The sequence below is a fragment of the Podarcis raffonei genome, chromosome 7 (assembly GCF_027172205.1).
Source record: "Podarcis raffonei isolate rPodRaf1 chromosome 7, rPodRaf1.pri, whole genome shotgun sequence".
Classification (NCBI taxonomy): Eukaryota; Metazoa; Chordata; class Lepidosauria; order Squamata; family Lacertidae; genus Podarcis; species Podarcis raffonei.
In genome coordinates this window covers 57021075-57032500 of record NC_070608.1, presented here as the reverse complement: position 1 = coordinate 57032500, position 11426 = coordinate 57021075, and the positions used below count along the sequence as shown (strand labels likewise).

The window sequence follows — 11426 nt, the reverse complement described above, 5'->3', positions numbered from 1 at the left end:
CCAGTCTTAGCCAAATATATGTGACAGTTCATATCCATATATATGGCCAAGGCAGTTCAATAAGTCCATACGTATTAGGTTTGGAGAACAAGGTAAAAGATTCAGCCCCTGCCACCCCGGATACATAGTTAAGAAAGCTCAACCATGGCTGGTGCTATGTTGCAATTGGCAAACCACAGCTTGAGAATAGCCTACAAACAAGAATATGAAACTTTTGAGCTGAAATAGGGCTTCATGATTTGCCTTAGCTATGGTTTGGTGTGATGTCTGGATTGAAAAACCACCTCTAGAGGTCACTACTCTTAGAGGCTGGAGTGATGAGCAAATTAAAGTAGGCAACAGCTCCACACCACTGTATGGTTCTCAACTACAGGCACAAACCAAGGTTTGGTCCAATGTCTAAACTGAAGCATATTGTCACCATAATTCTATATTATGTTAGACATATGCATATTGGAGTAAGTTCCCAGTATATGTGTTTAGGGTTGAAGTACAGATAGTGTTTAAATGAGAATTTTGCAACTAATTCATATGGCCATTTTTTAAAGAGCCAGAGTGGTTTAGAGTACCGGAGTTGGATGAGAGAGGTGTAAACATAAATTCTGCTCTGCCATAAAGCTGAACAGAAGGTAGCTTTCAACAAGTCACTCTTTCTCGCTCAGTCTAACTTAACTCACAGGGTTGTTGAGGGTAAATTGGAAGAGCTGTAGGCACACATTCTTAAGCTTTGTGGAGGAATAGTATATCAATGTGATAAAATAGTATTTTACCAATGCGATGAAATAATATTTTCGGAAGTCTGAAAAAGAATTATTTTTCTTTCCAAAATTAAAATCCATATGCTGATACTTTACAACTATTTCTCCAGATTACCTTTGACCCAATCACTTAGGTAATAGGAAATGAATGGAAAACTAAATTCCATGTTGTGCTCTTATTACTGAGACTGTATTTACCTTTTAATTTCTAGTCTACTGGCACCAAAATGAGAGATGCTTCTTCAAACCTATTTAAAATGAGAGATAATGAAACTGATTTTTTTTTTAAACTGCTTTTTACAATACTTCTTAAAATCATCATAATTTTCAAAAGATTTTTATTAAAGTTTCATCTGAAGTAAGCTCTTAATACTGGAAATGTTTCTTGTGATTCATAATAACTCACTAAAAGGAAAGGTGCATCGATTTTGGAGCACAGTTTATAGAAATTAGATGATTCTAAGGATTCCCTGCTTACGTTCCACAAAAGGTTAACAGAATTCACTTTCATTAAAGGTTTAGAATCAAAATGTGCAGTTTACTCTGCACATTCTAATGAATTTCACGATCATCTAAAAGTACGTATCTTTAGTCAATCCATTGAGACGTACCTATAAATACTGTTTTACACTGAAACAATCATCTGCAAAAAAAATTGTACAAAAGAAAAGAACAGGGCATATTGAGGGTTCTGAAAAATTATAACAAGAAATAAAAGAATGCAATAATGTATTACACAGTGATGCAGTTTGTAATTAGTTTTTTCTCCTGCTTTTTGATTATTCAAATCAAAATCCCCATGGAGCCAGCCTTTCCCATCAATTTTAAAAAGAATTTGCTCATGTCTTTGATGGAAACAGCCCATAACAACATTTTTTTGCCTTAAACATTCAAATGCTGCTTATACATGTCTCTCTGGGACAAGTTTAAAATCTGCTCATATTCAGTACTCACAACCCTATCTTTTTATTTAAAAAAAGCCAAAAAGATGTCTATTTCTATTAACAGGAATATACTTTTGAAATTACCTGTTAATTTACAGTGCACTATTTCATCTCAAATTTTTGATTAGCTTATTCTGAGAAAGTTTCTTACATTCTGATTGTAAACTAGTTTGGGTTCGGTCTATGTGAGAGATTCAACGAGTTGATGTGGAGAGAATATATCTGTATTCATGTCATACACAGCCAAATCCACAGCCATAGTTCAGTCAAAATATTTGGATTAAAGCCAATGAGAATCTAAGGTGTGCCTGGATTGTGGACTGGGTTCTAGACAGGGAATGTCAGTGAAAACTGGTACTCCAGTAATTCCAGTTACCTGCATGGAGCAATACTACTATAAGTAGCTACCAAATTGCCTTTAAGGGTCAAACGTTTAGGTAGAAAGCAATTCATTCCTATATGAAACATATACATCTCTGCAGAGAGGGAGATGAGAGATGGAGCAAAGGAGGGAGCCAATGTGCCCCCAATTTTGGCATATTTCCCCCTGCGTACAAAGAGGTTTAGCACACCATGTCCCAGCATCTACTAGAGCAAGCTGTATTGGTGCAGTTTGCAAGCAGTACAAGTTCTCCATTAGAATCAGAAGGGCCTAACAGAAATGCAACAGGGACTGTACACTTTCCCATTATTAAGGAATAATCCTACATGTTAAGAATAAAGAAGAACCAAAAACCTAAAATATGCACTATTTGCAAGGGGTAGTACTGAAACAAATGTCACACCCGCTTTTACTTGCCGCTGCTGGCCCTGCAGTGTTTGAATTTTGAGGACAACGCTCTCTAACCCTCAAGAGCCAACTTTGCTTTTTCTTATTCCCCTACCTGCTCTCAAATATTTTTATGTGTACAGGCATGAAAGGCCGTCTGGCTTATGTTCCTGTATTTCCTAAAGTAAATGGCACAGAAAACTATTCTACTCTGAGTAAGCTTTGTCTCCGTATTCTAATTTTGCAAACAAGACCCTTTACAATTATCATTTACACAGACCATGACAATTTACGTACAATTTAAAATAGTATTCTCTGAAGAAATCCTGTTCTTAATGCTAATTTTGCTTCCCACGGCATCTTAAACTTTTATGCCAATTTCACAATGGGCATTGGTTATCAACAGGGTAATTTGTTTTTGTAGTATGATAAATATTTTTTACTGTTGTCATTAATATGCTTTACATGACTTATTCAGCTGCTGTTGGTTGTAAACCAAGGAACTAAAGAAACATTGGGGTGGATTCAAAAATGGTAATGCATGGAGGAGATGCTTCACAATCAATGAGACTTAAGTTGGTCATGACTAACTTAAAACCCACCGATCTCAGTGAGTCTACTCAAGAGGATAATTTAAGTTCAATTCACTATGCATTATTTCTACACTATTCAAAGTGATAAATGAATTGTAACAAAGTGAATCCATTCAGCATACAAATGATGAAAAATCTTACACTAATTTTGAAATACTCATTTTTCCCCAAAGGAAAAAATCCTTACTAGCAAACTTGAAGATACAATGAAAATAAAAGCTTTAAAATGGAAAACAGGCTCATGCAAGTATAATATACCTTAAACTATGGACATTAGCCAGTTTTCCTACTAATTAAACTTTCTGATTCTCAATGGCTACTCAAATAGAGATCGGCAGGTTGTACCCATTCAGATTGTCGGAATGACAAAGTATTTTTCCGCAGTGTTTTCAAACATAACTTTACTTATCAAAATCTATTTTGTGTCAGTATAAATGTTCAGTTATCTTTTAATGTGCATGTTCCTTAACTGAAGAGCTATCAACATCTAATATCATTCATTCACTATAGATAATTAATACTACTCTTTCGCTTTAGCTATGTTATCTCTTAAAATAAACATCACATTAAAAAATAACTTTTATTTTCTCTCAAATTAATTCTTTTTAACTCTTTTTATGATAGCTTTGAATCCCATAAAGAAAGATGAATTATCACATACTGATCCCAAGCTGTGAAACAGGAGGAGACAAATAGAGACCCCTACTGTGTTTAACAACGTAGAAGAAATTCCACACTCAATAGAAAAATTTCTACCCTTTTTCCACAGGCCACATAAACTGATAATATGAATGTGAACAGTGGAGGGCACTCTTGCTATGCAAAACATTGTGTTGACCCGGTATACTTATTTTGATCTATTCAGTGGCCTAAATTTCACTATTTAACAGCCACCTGTGGCATAGTCACTAACTGCTTTCTGCTTAAAACAAATGCAACATCCAGCCAGCCACTAGGCTAGGGCATTTCTTTGCACATATAAAGAACACAGCAAGCACTTTACATTTTGTTTTGACTAACTGCAAAACTGTAAGTATCATATATTAAAATGTTAGCAGTGTATTTTTAGAAGCAGGGGGAAAACAATGATGCACAATGATCTGGCGAAGTTTAAATACTGCACGTATTCAGTTTTACCAGGATTTGTAATTCGTTGCGAGCTGGCTCGTGTTTCCAGTACCCAAACACAGGTGACACAAACTTTTATTAAGAGCTAATACAACATTAAGGTTTAATTGCTGATGTGTATCAAGTGACGAATTATTAAATACTGCATAACAGGAGTCTAAAAAATGTAAGAGATCACTTTTTAATCCGACTTTCTGGCTTCAGATACTGTTCACAAAACAAAAGCTAACATCTAACCCATTTTGACGCTTACAAGTTTGAGAGCATGAGAAACGGAATACCAGTTTGATAACATAGAACCTTCTGTAGAAACATATCTACTCCTGCCACGCTGACAGCATCGTAGCTATTTGCATAAGTGCATGGTTGCAGTATCAGGCCTGAACTCCAGCCTTGAAATATAACGGTATCTCACCGATCTAGCTCTCCACAGATAACTATTCTATATAAATAAAGTAATATAACCACTAACAAACCAATTGGGTCAGTTGCCATCATCCTTGTGAAACATTAATATGCATAGAAAGTGAGATGGATGACCAACAAAGTCGCTTCGATTAAGCAAAATAAAACTGCATCAGCTCTGGCAAGGTTAATTAAGGAATTCAAAGCTACATAAAACAAGGCTCACCCCCCCCACACTTCTTTAGAACTGTAAACACTTGTGTCGAACTAGATGGGGCATTTGATAAGCTGCACAGAATGTAGCAAAAACTCAGACGGATCTCTAGTTAACACTCAGAGTCGGTGTTAACACTTAACAGAACAAGTGGTAAGCCGCGCTGCCAAGGTCAACTGCACAGATGTACTAATTGTATTATGAGCTTGACATCTAGTGGCCACCCCTGGCAGGGCAAAGCAGGCAAAGGTTAAATCAGCAAACCTTGTCAAAGCACTTCTAACTACCCACCCTCAGGGAGAGTCCATCGGAAAGCTTGCTGGCACTCCACGCAATCCCACCTTTTCACCGACAACAAACAAAAAAAGACTCCGTAATACACTCAGCACCAAAGCACGGAAAACAGAAAATGGGGGTGGTCTCGAATGCTAAACATAACATATCTACATCTTCAACACAAGAAGGAGGAAATCATTCCTTTGCAAAATATGCAGACCTCTTATTGTCTTTCATCGGTGCATATTGTTCTATCCTTAGCTCAGCAGTCAAAACTTTTTTATAAGAACTGCTTTTGAGTTCTGCTTAGGTATTGCTGCCATATTCATTCATGATTAGACAAAAGAATCACCCACAGTATGGTACTCTTTGATGATGAAGTATTTTTATTTTACAGAAAGAACCATTGATATTTTATATTTTCTATGGTACTTGTGTGACATGACTTGTCACTGCCTTTGGCAACTATCCAGCTCTATGATTAAAAAAAACCCCATGGATCTCAACTGGTCTACTCTCAAACAAGTTTAGGAGGAGACTATGTATGCACAGCTCGTTTCCTTTCCACTGCTTAAGTTCATTTTCCTAGAAAGCACTCTCAAAAACTCCATCCAAACTACTTATTGAATACAAATATTTAAAGTAAAGTAAAAGAAGTGAAATGATTCATATAAAAATGTAACTGCAGCAGACATTTTGCACTATTAGGTGAGAATAATTTTGAATCTATCTATTGCTTACTCTTGAAGCTACTTTTTAACTGAACCTTCACTATTTGTAAAAGCATGCTGTGTTATTTTGCACCTAAAATGTATCATTTCAGTGTTTTCAATTTTTCACCTCCTATTATATATAGTTCAAAATATGACAGAAACTATTCAACATCCTAGCACATCTATTTTATTATCCAAAGCTGAATGGATCCTGCCCTTTTTTTTTTTAAAATGCTTACTAGACATGCTAGTGTGGTTTTGGCATTCAGTTAACAAACCAAATCTTATAATCCTATGTTTAAATGGAAGACGCGCACAATTTTATTTAGGCTGATTCGAATTTCAGAATATTAGTGTGTTAAGAAACTATAAGTAGCTGCTTTAAGAATATATATGATCCTTAAAAAAACAACATTTTGGCTAGAAAAGTGATCAGCATTCAAATATGAACATCCAGCTTATATTAATTGCACAGAGCTGATTGTAATGATTTTTCAAATAAAATTAAATGTTTCTTATTCATGAAAGGCATATGTTTCACTGCCTCCTTAAGGAGCCATATCTGGGATTAATAACACAAAAGAATTTGAGACTTTTTAGTCTGCTTTATCATTTGCATACTAAAATAATAAACTAGTAAAATTAATTTCTGCTATTAAACCATGCTTTACGAGGGGTCTTTGAATAGATATAAAATAGGAATGAAATTATTATAATGTAGCCATCTATAAGCCTACAAGTACAAGCAAAATAAGTTAATTGTCTTTCCTCATGCCAACAGTTAATCAGCAAATCTTGTAAAGGCTTATTTTTAAACTGGAAAACAAACAAACCAATGACCTAATTATTATTTGAAGTAGAAAGCTTGGAAAAAGTCACACAATTTCATATTTAATTCAGGGCTTACTGTTACTTCTAATGCTCTTAAGAGTATTACATGTTACAGAACAGTATAACGTAATACCCACACTTCTTTATCTACATAATTTTAATGGACATTAGCAAGTATGCTACAGACCCACATCTACAAAATAACTGGCTATATTACAATGAACTGAGGGCAGGAAAAAACAACAACCCCAAATGTCTAATACAGTACTGAAGTGAGCCAAAATATTTATATTACTAAAGGTAAGCCTATATCTGTCTGCCTGGACATATATATTACTGTATCTATTTCAAATGTATCAAAATTATGAGCAGAATTTCAAGAGCAATAATATCAATGTATGACAAATATATATATAAAAAGCACAATACAAATGTATTTTTGTTAGCCATGTAACATTACTGTAAGAGTTGGTTCTTAATAAACGTAAGCTAAGCAATAATTACTGTTACCTTAAAAGGTACAAAATACATTCTCGAAATTTCTTCTAATAATTATTTTTAAGGCCATCTCTGATCAGTTATCATCCACTAGAATACGCTTAGGGTTCCCCCCTCTTCAACATTGTCACTGCATTTGGGTTAAAGTGTGTGCAACATTCCCATTTGGTGCAACAAAACAAGACTGTTCTGTAATGCTAGTAATCTGTTGATTTAGAGATAATCATTTAACTGGGGATGTAAAGTCTCCTGATATTTGAGATTAAACTCATTCAGCATAGAGAACAGCAAATTCACCATATTGGGTTTTATAACAACCCAATAACTCCTTCAGTTATTGTGCTACTCTTTATAATGACCATTTCTTTCAATATGGCACCCTTTAAAACGTTTAGTGCATAAATACCTTTCATTCACTACTTGTCAGCATAAACCGCTATACAGATTCTAATTAATCGCTGCATGCAAGCATTCGTTCTCCAAATTGCCAAAACTATCTTTCCCACAACAAACGTTTCAAAATATCACTTTGCGATTTTCTGAGTGGTTTTCATACTTCTGAGAAGGCTCTGCTTCGTGAAATAAAGTTGCACTGCACTGTAGTTCAAGCTGACTTCAACAATTATTTATTGTATTGCTAAAACTTCCTATTGTAACACTGCCACCTAAATTGACTGGCCTTCGTATAACTTTAAATATGGCCTAATGTTTATCTTCCACTCTGTCAAACTGTCAGGTTTCTTTTTGCTACTGTGTAACATAATATCTGCCAGAAAAAGGAGCATTAACCCTTAATAGCTTTCCTTAATGAAAGTAGTCTTCAAATGCAACATTAAATGTGATTCTATGTATGTGTATGTGTTTGTGTGTGTGTGTGTGTATATACACACACACATACACATATATGATTCAGGCAAGCTTAGCAGCAGATTAAGCAGTTATGTTATATAAAAGACTAAGTAGTTAAAAATACTAATGAGAATGAAGGTTGAAATATATTTAGATTATAGAGTATTTTTTTGTGGGGGGGGGAATGCTGCAAGTGTTCTTTTTGCGTGCTATAAATGGTGAGAGCTAGTTTTTGGCCTGTTGCAAAACAAGAGCCAGGAACTGTGGCAATGCCTTGACTTTAACTGTAAACTACAATGATGAGAGCTGACTTTATAAGATACGTTTGAACTCTTATGAGCCTTTAGAGAGGAAAAAATACTTAATTGTAAAAAATGTGTAAATGATGAGCACCAAACTCATGTTCCTAAACATACAGCAGTTTATATACCTCCCTATATTCATGTTTCTGAAAATGAAAGTGCAACATGCAAGCAGGACTACTTCAGCTCCTTACTAATCCCTTACAATAATGTTTTACTCTATGAATTAAGATATATTAAAAAGGGACATAGAGCATTCTGATTACAACATTCTAAAGCAGAGAAGTATTTACATTGTTGCATTTTAAGGGCTGCTGTGAAAGCCGATTTTGAGCTATTCAAGGGCCACAATAATAACGCTTTTAAAATTCCTCACTGGGATGCAATGTAGTCCTTTTGATGGAAAGACTGTCTTTCTCATTCGGCAGAAATAAATCCATTCATTTGATCATGTAGTCATTGAGGGCAATACAAAACAAACCAAGTGTGAGAAATTCTATGTGATGAAGTAAACAAAACAAAACCCCCAAAAAGAAAAAAAAGAGAAAAAACATTTCCATGACAAAAAGATTCTTTGTTCTTAATCTACACACCATATGCAAGCGTTTCTTTTTAGCATATCTCCTGTTCTAATCTTGGGTGACATGGCTACATAGATAAGAGATGCTAAGCAACACCCCCCCAAAAGAAAAACCCTCCAAGCTGAACAATTTTCTTCAATTTATTAACTCACCAGAAGTACCATAATGAGGCACTTTTTTCCCCTCGTTAACTTTTTAAAATATTCAGTGTTGTCTAAATTCTTAAACCAAGGACCCTCCCAAACCACTACAGATTTAAATAACAATGCTGTATCTTTATTAAAGAAATGCTGATTTGCCTACAGTGAAGTATTTTGAAACCAAAGGAAGTGTTAATAACAAAACAAGAAATGTGTAATTTTATACTTCTGCTGTGACCCAGGGAACTTGTTTCGCTGCCTCTCCATTATTGCCATTACCCAAGAAGCTTTTCACATTACTAGCTGCAGCAGCCAACCCCTTCCACTTCTGTTTTTGGAGTCCTTTTAGGAAAAGGAGATGATAGGAATGGGAGCCCTGAGCATTTGGCAATCTAGCATATGCTTACGAAACCAAGCCACACTGCCCTAAGCTTCAAGGCTGCAAAGTTTATTTAAAATAGTGAAAAATCCTTTGTTGCCAACTTCTTCTTCCCCCTCAGAACAAACTCCTTTCCCAAGATGTGTTTTTTCTTGGGCAAAATAAAAAGGAAGAAGGCTGGATGAAGTAATTATGGATCAGCAGGGAGGGGAAGAAATTTATTTCCAACCACGATTTTTCCTGATTACGCTGGAAATGCAGGCGATAACTTTATGAGGGAAAGGATAGAAAAACTTCCTAGTGGATTTTGTCTTCCCCTCCAGAAAAAAAAAGAAGTGACAAATTTTTTAAGTGCCACACGGTGAATATAGTCACAAAGTGATCCTAACACATTCAGAAATGACAGCTCAAGAAAATAAGTTTGGCCAGCTGCAAACCACAGAGATTTGGAAATCGGGGGCTACTTGTTTCACTAGCACTTTGGGCAAGGCTGAGTGCGCTCTTTGGCATGCGGGGGCCCAAAGAAACCCCCTTTTCAACCTTGTGAGGAGGGGGGAAAGAAGATGGCAATTCCTACTCCAACCTCGACGCCATGGACATCTTCGTGGCAATAGAGATGGCAAGGGAAGGGAAGGCGGGAGTAGAGACCTAAGCTCTGGCCCTGAGGGCAGGCAACTTATCCACCTCAGGCCTGCCTCCCTCACGCCCAGGAGAGGCATCTTCTCCCTTTGACCCTCTCCAGAAAGGAACCACCAACACCACCCGCCCCTCTCGCCTCGGCCTGCTCCTTTGAAGGAAGCCGCAGGAAGTCATAGGCGCAGATAGCGATCTTCTCCCAAGCCCTCGGCCTGGCCACCTTCTCTGGGCGTCGGAGGGAGGAGCCTGGGGGCCTCGACGAAGCCCCCTCTCGCCCACGAGTTCCCAAGGGCCAGGGGGGGAAACTGAGGGGCTTACTTCAGAGTAAAACACCGTTAGGACAGGGGGGGGGGAGAGATATGGGGTTTTCCCCCTCCCCCTCCATCCACACACAGAGGCCTCGTGGGGTTTATTTGTTGCCAAGGGGGACGCGACAGCTGCCGCTTCCGGGCGGTTACACCAGCGGAGCCCAAAATCTGTAGTTTGCAGCCTCGGCGGCTTGGTCAAAACGGGGTGAAAAAAGATCTTATTAACTTTTCGCTTTGGAGAAAGCGGCTGGGTTTCTTCCGTCCCAAACTCCACATCGTGAACCCCGATGGGGAGAGGCGGCGAGAAGGCGAGCCTGGGCTGGGCGTGAGGGGCGTCTGCCTGCTCGCCCCCCCCCCCGTCAAAGTGTCTCCCTCCGAAGCCCAGCCATAATTCAAGCGGCCGGGCGCACGCAACAGGGCCAGCCAGGGCTTCGCGGGAAGGGAGGGAAGCTCGGCAAGGTGGAGGCGGAGGGAGGGAGGGAAGCCGGAAGAAACTTGGGCCGAGCGGCTGAACTTTCCTGCCCGACGCCGGCTGCACTTTCCGCCGCCTCACGCTTCCCAAGGAGGAGGGGCGGGCGGCGGGATCGTTTCTAGGCTGAGCTCTCCCAGAAGGAAGCCCAGGATCAGGAAGCGCACAGCCCTCCACTCCAGCCCTCCCTAGCCCCGGGGCTGCTGCGCCCTCTGGCTTACCCTGCTCCGAAAGCACCTCGGCTTGCAGCTCCTCGTCCGATCTGAGATGCTGGGGCTTGGCTTGCTTTCGCCGAGACATGCTGCTAACTGAGGCGTCTTCTGGTGCCTGCTTTTTGCAGAGACATCGGCGAGAGGTGGAGCGCTGGGGTGGTGGTTGGGGGGGGGAGGGGGTGGTGGAGGGGCGATTAGGTAGGTGGGGGGAGGAGGAGGAGGAGGAGGAGGACTTGGTGGCGAGGGGAAAGTCGAGTTGGCGTCGGCGTCGGGCGGGCCACCCCTTCCTCCGGATTTCGGCGCCGATCAATTAAGAGCAGCAGCAGCAGCAGCAGCAACAACTCCCCCCTTCCCGGCGACAAACTCACGAAGCGCCCGAGCAAGTAGCGGCGGCGGCGGCGGCGGCTGAGCCGGGCGGGGG

General features: G+C 39.2%; 1 protein-coding gene across 2 annotated transcripts in view; it reads right to left on the bottom strand.

Moving 5' to 3' along the window:
* Positions 1 to 11179, bottom strand: part of SALL3 (spalt like transcription factor 3) — a 25070-nt gene extending 13891 nt beyond the window's left edge. For both annotated transcript variants that reach the window (XM_053396683.1, XM_053396684.1), the window contains exon 1: positions 11015 to 11179. In XM_053396683.1, coding sequence (XP_053252658.1) covers positions 11015 to 11093 — 79 coding nt within the window. In that variant the 5' untranslated portion in view covers positions 11094 to 11179. The remainder of the gene's footprint in view (positions 1 to 11014) is intronic.
* Between the last annotated feature and the right edge of the window lie 247 nt (positions 11180 to 11426).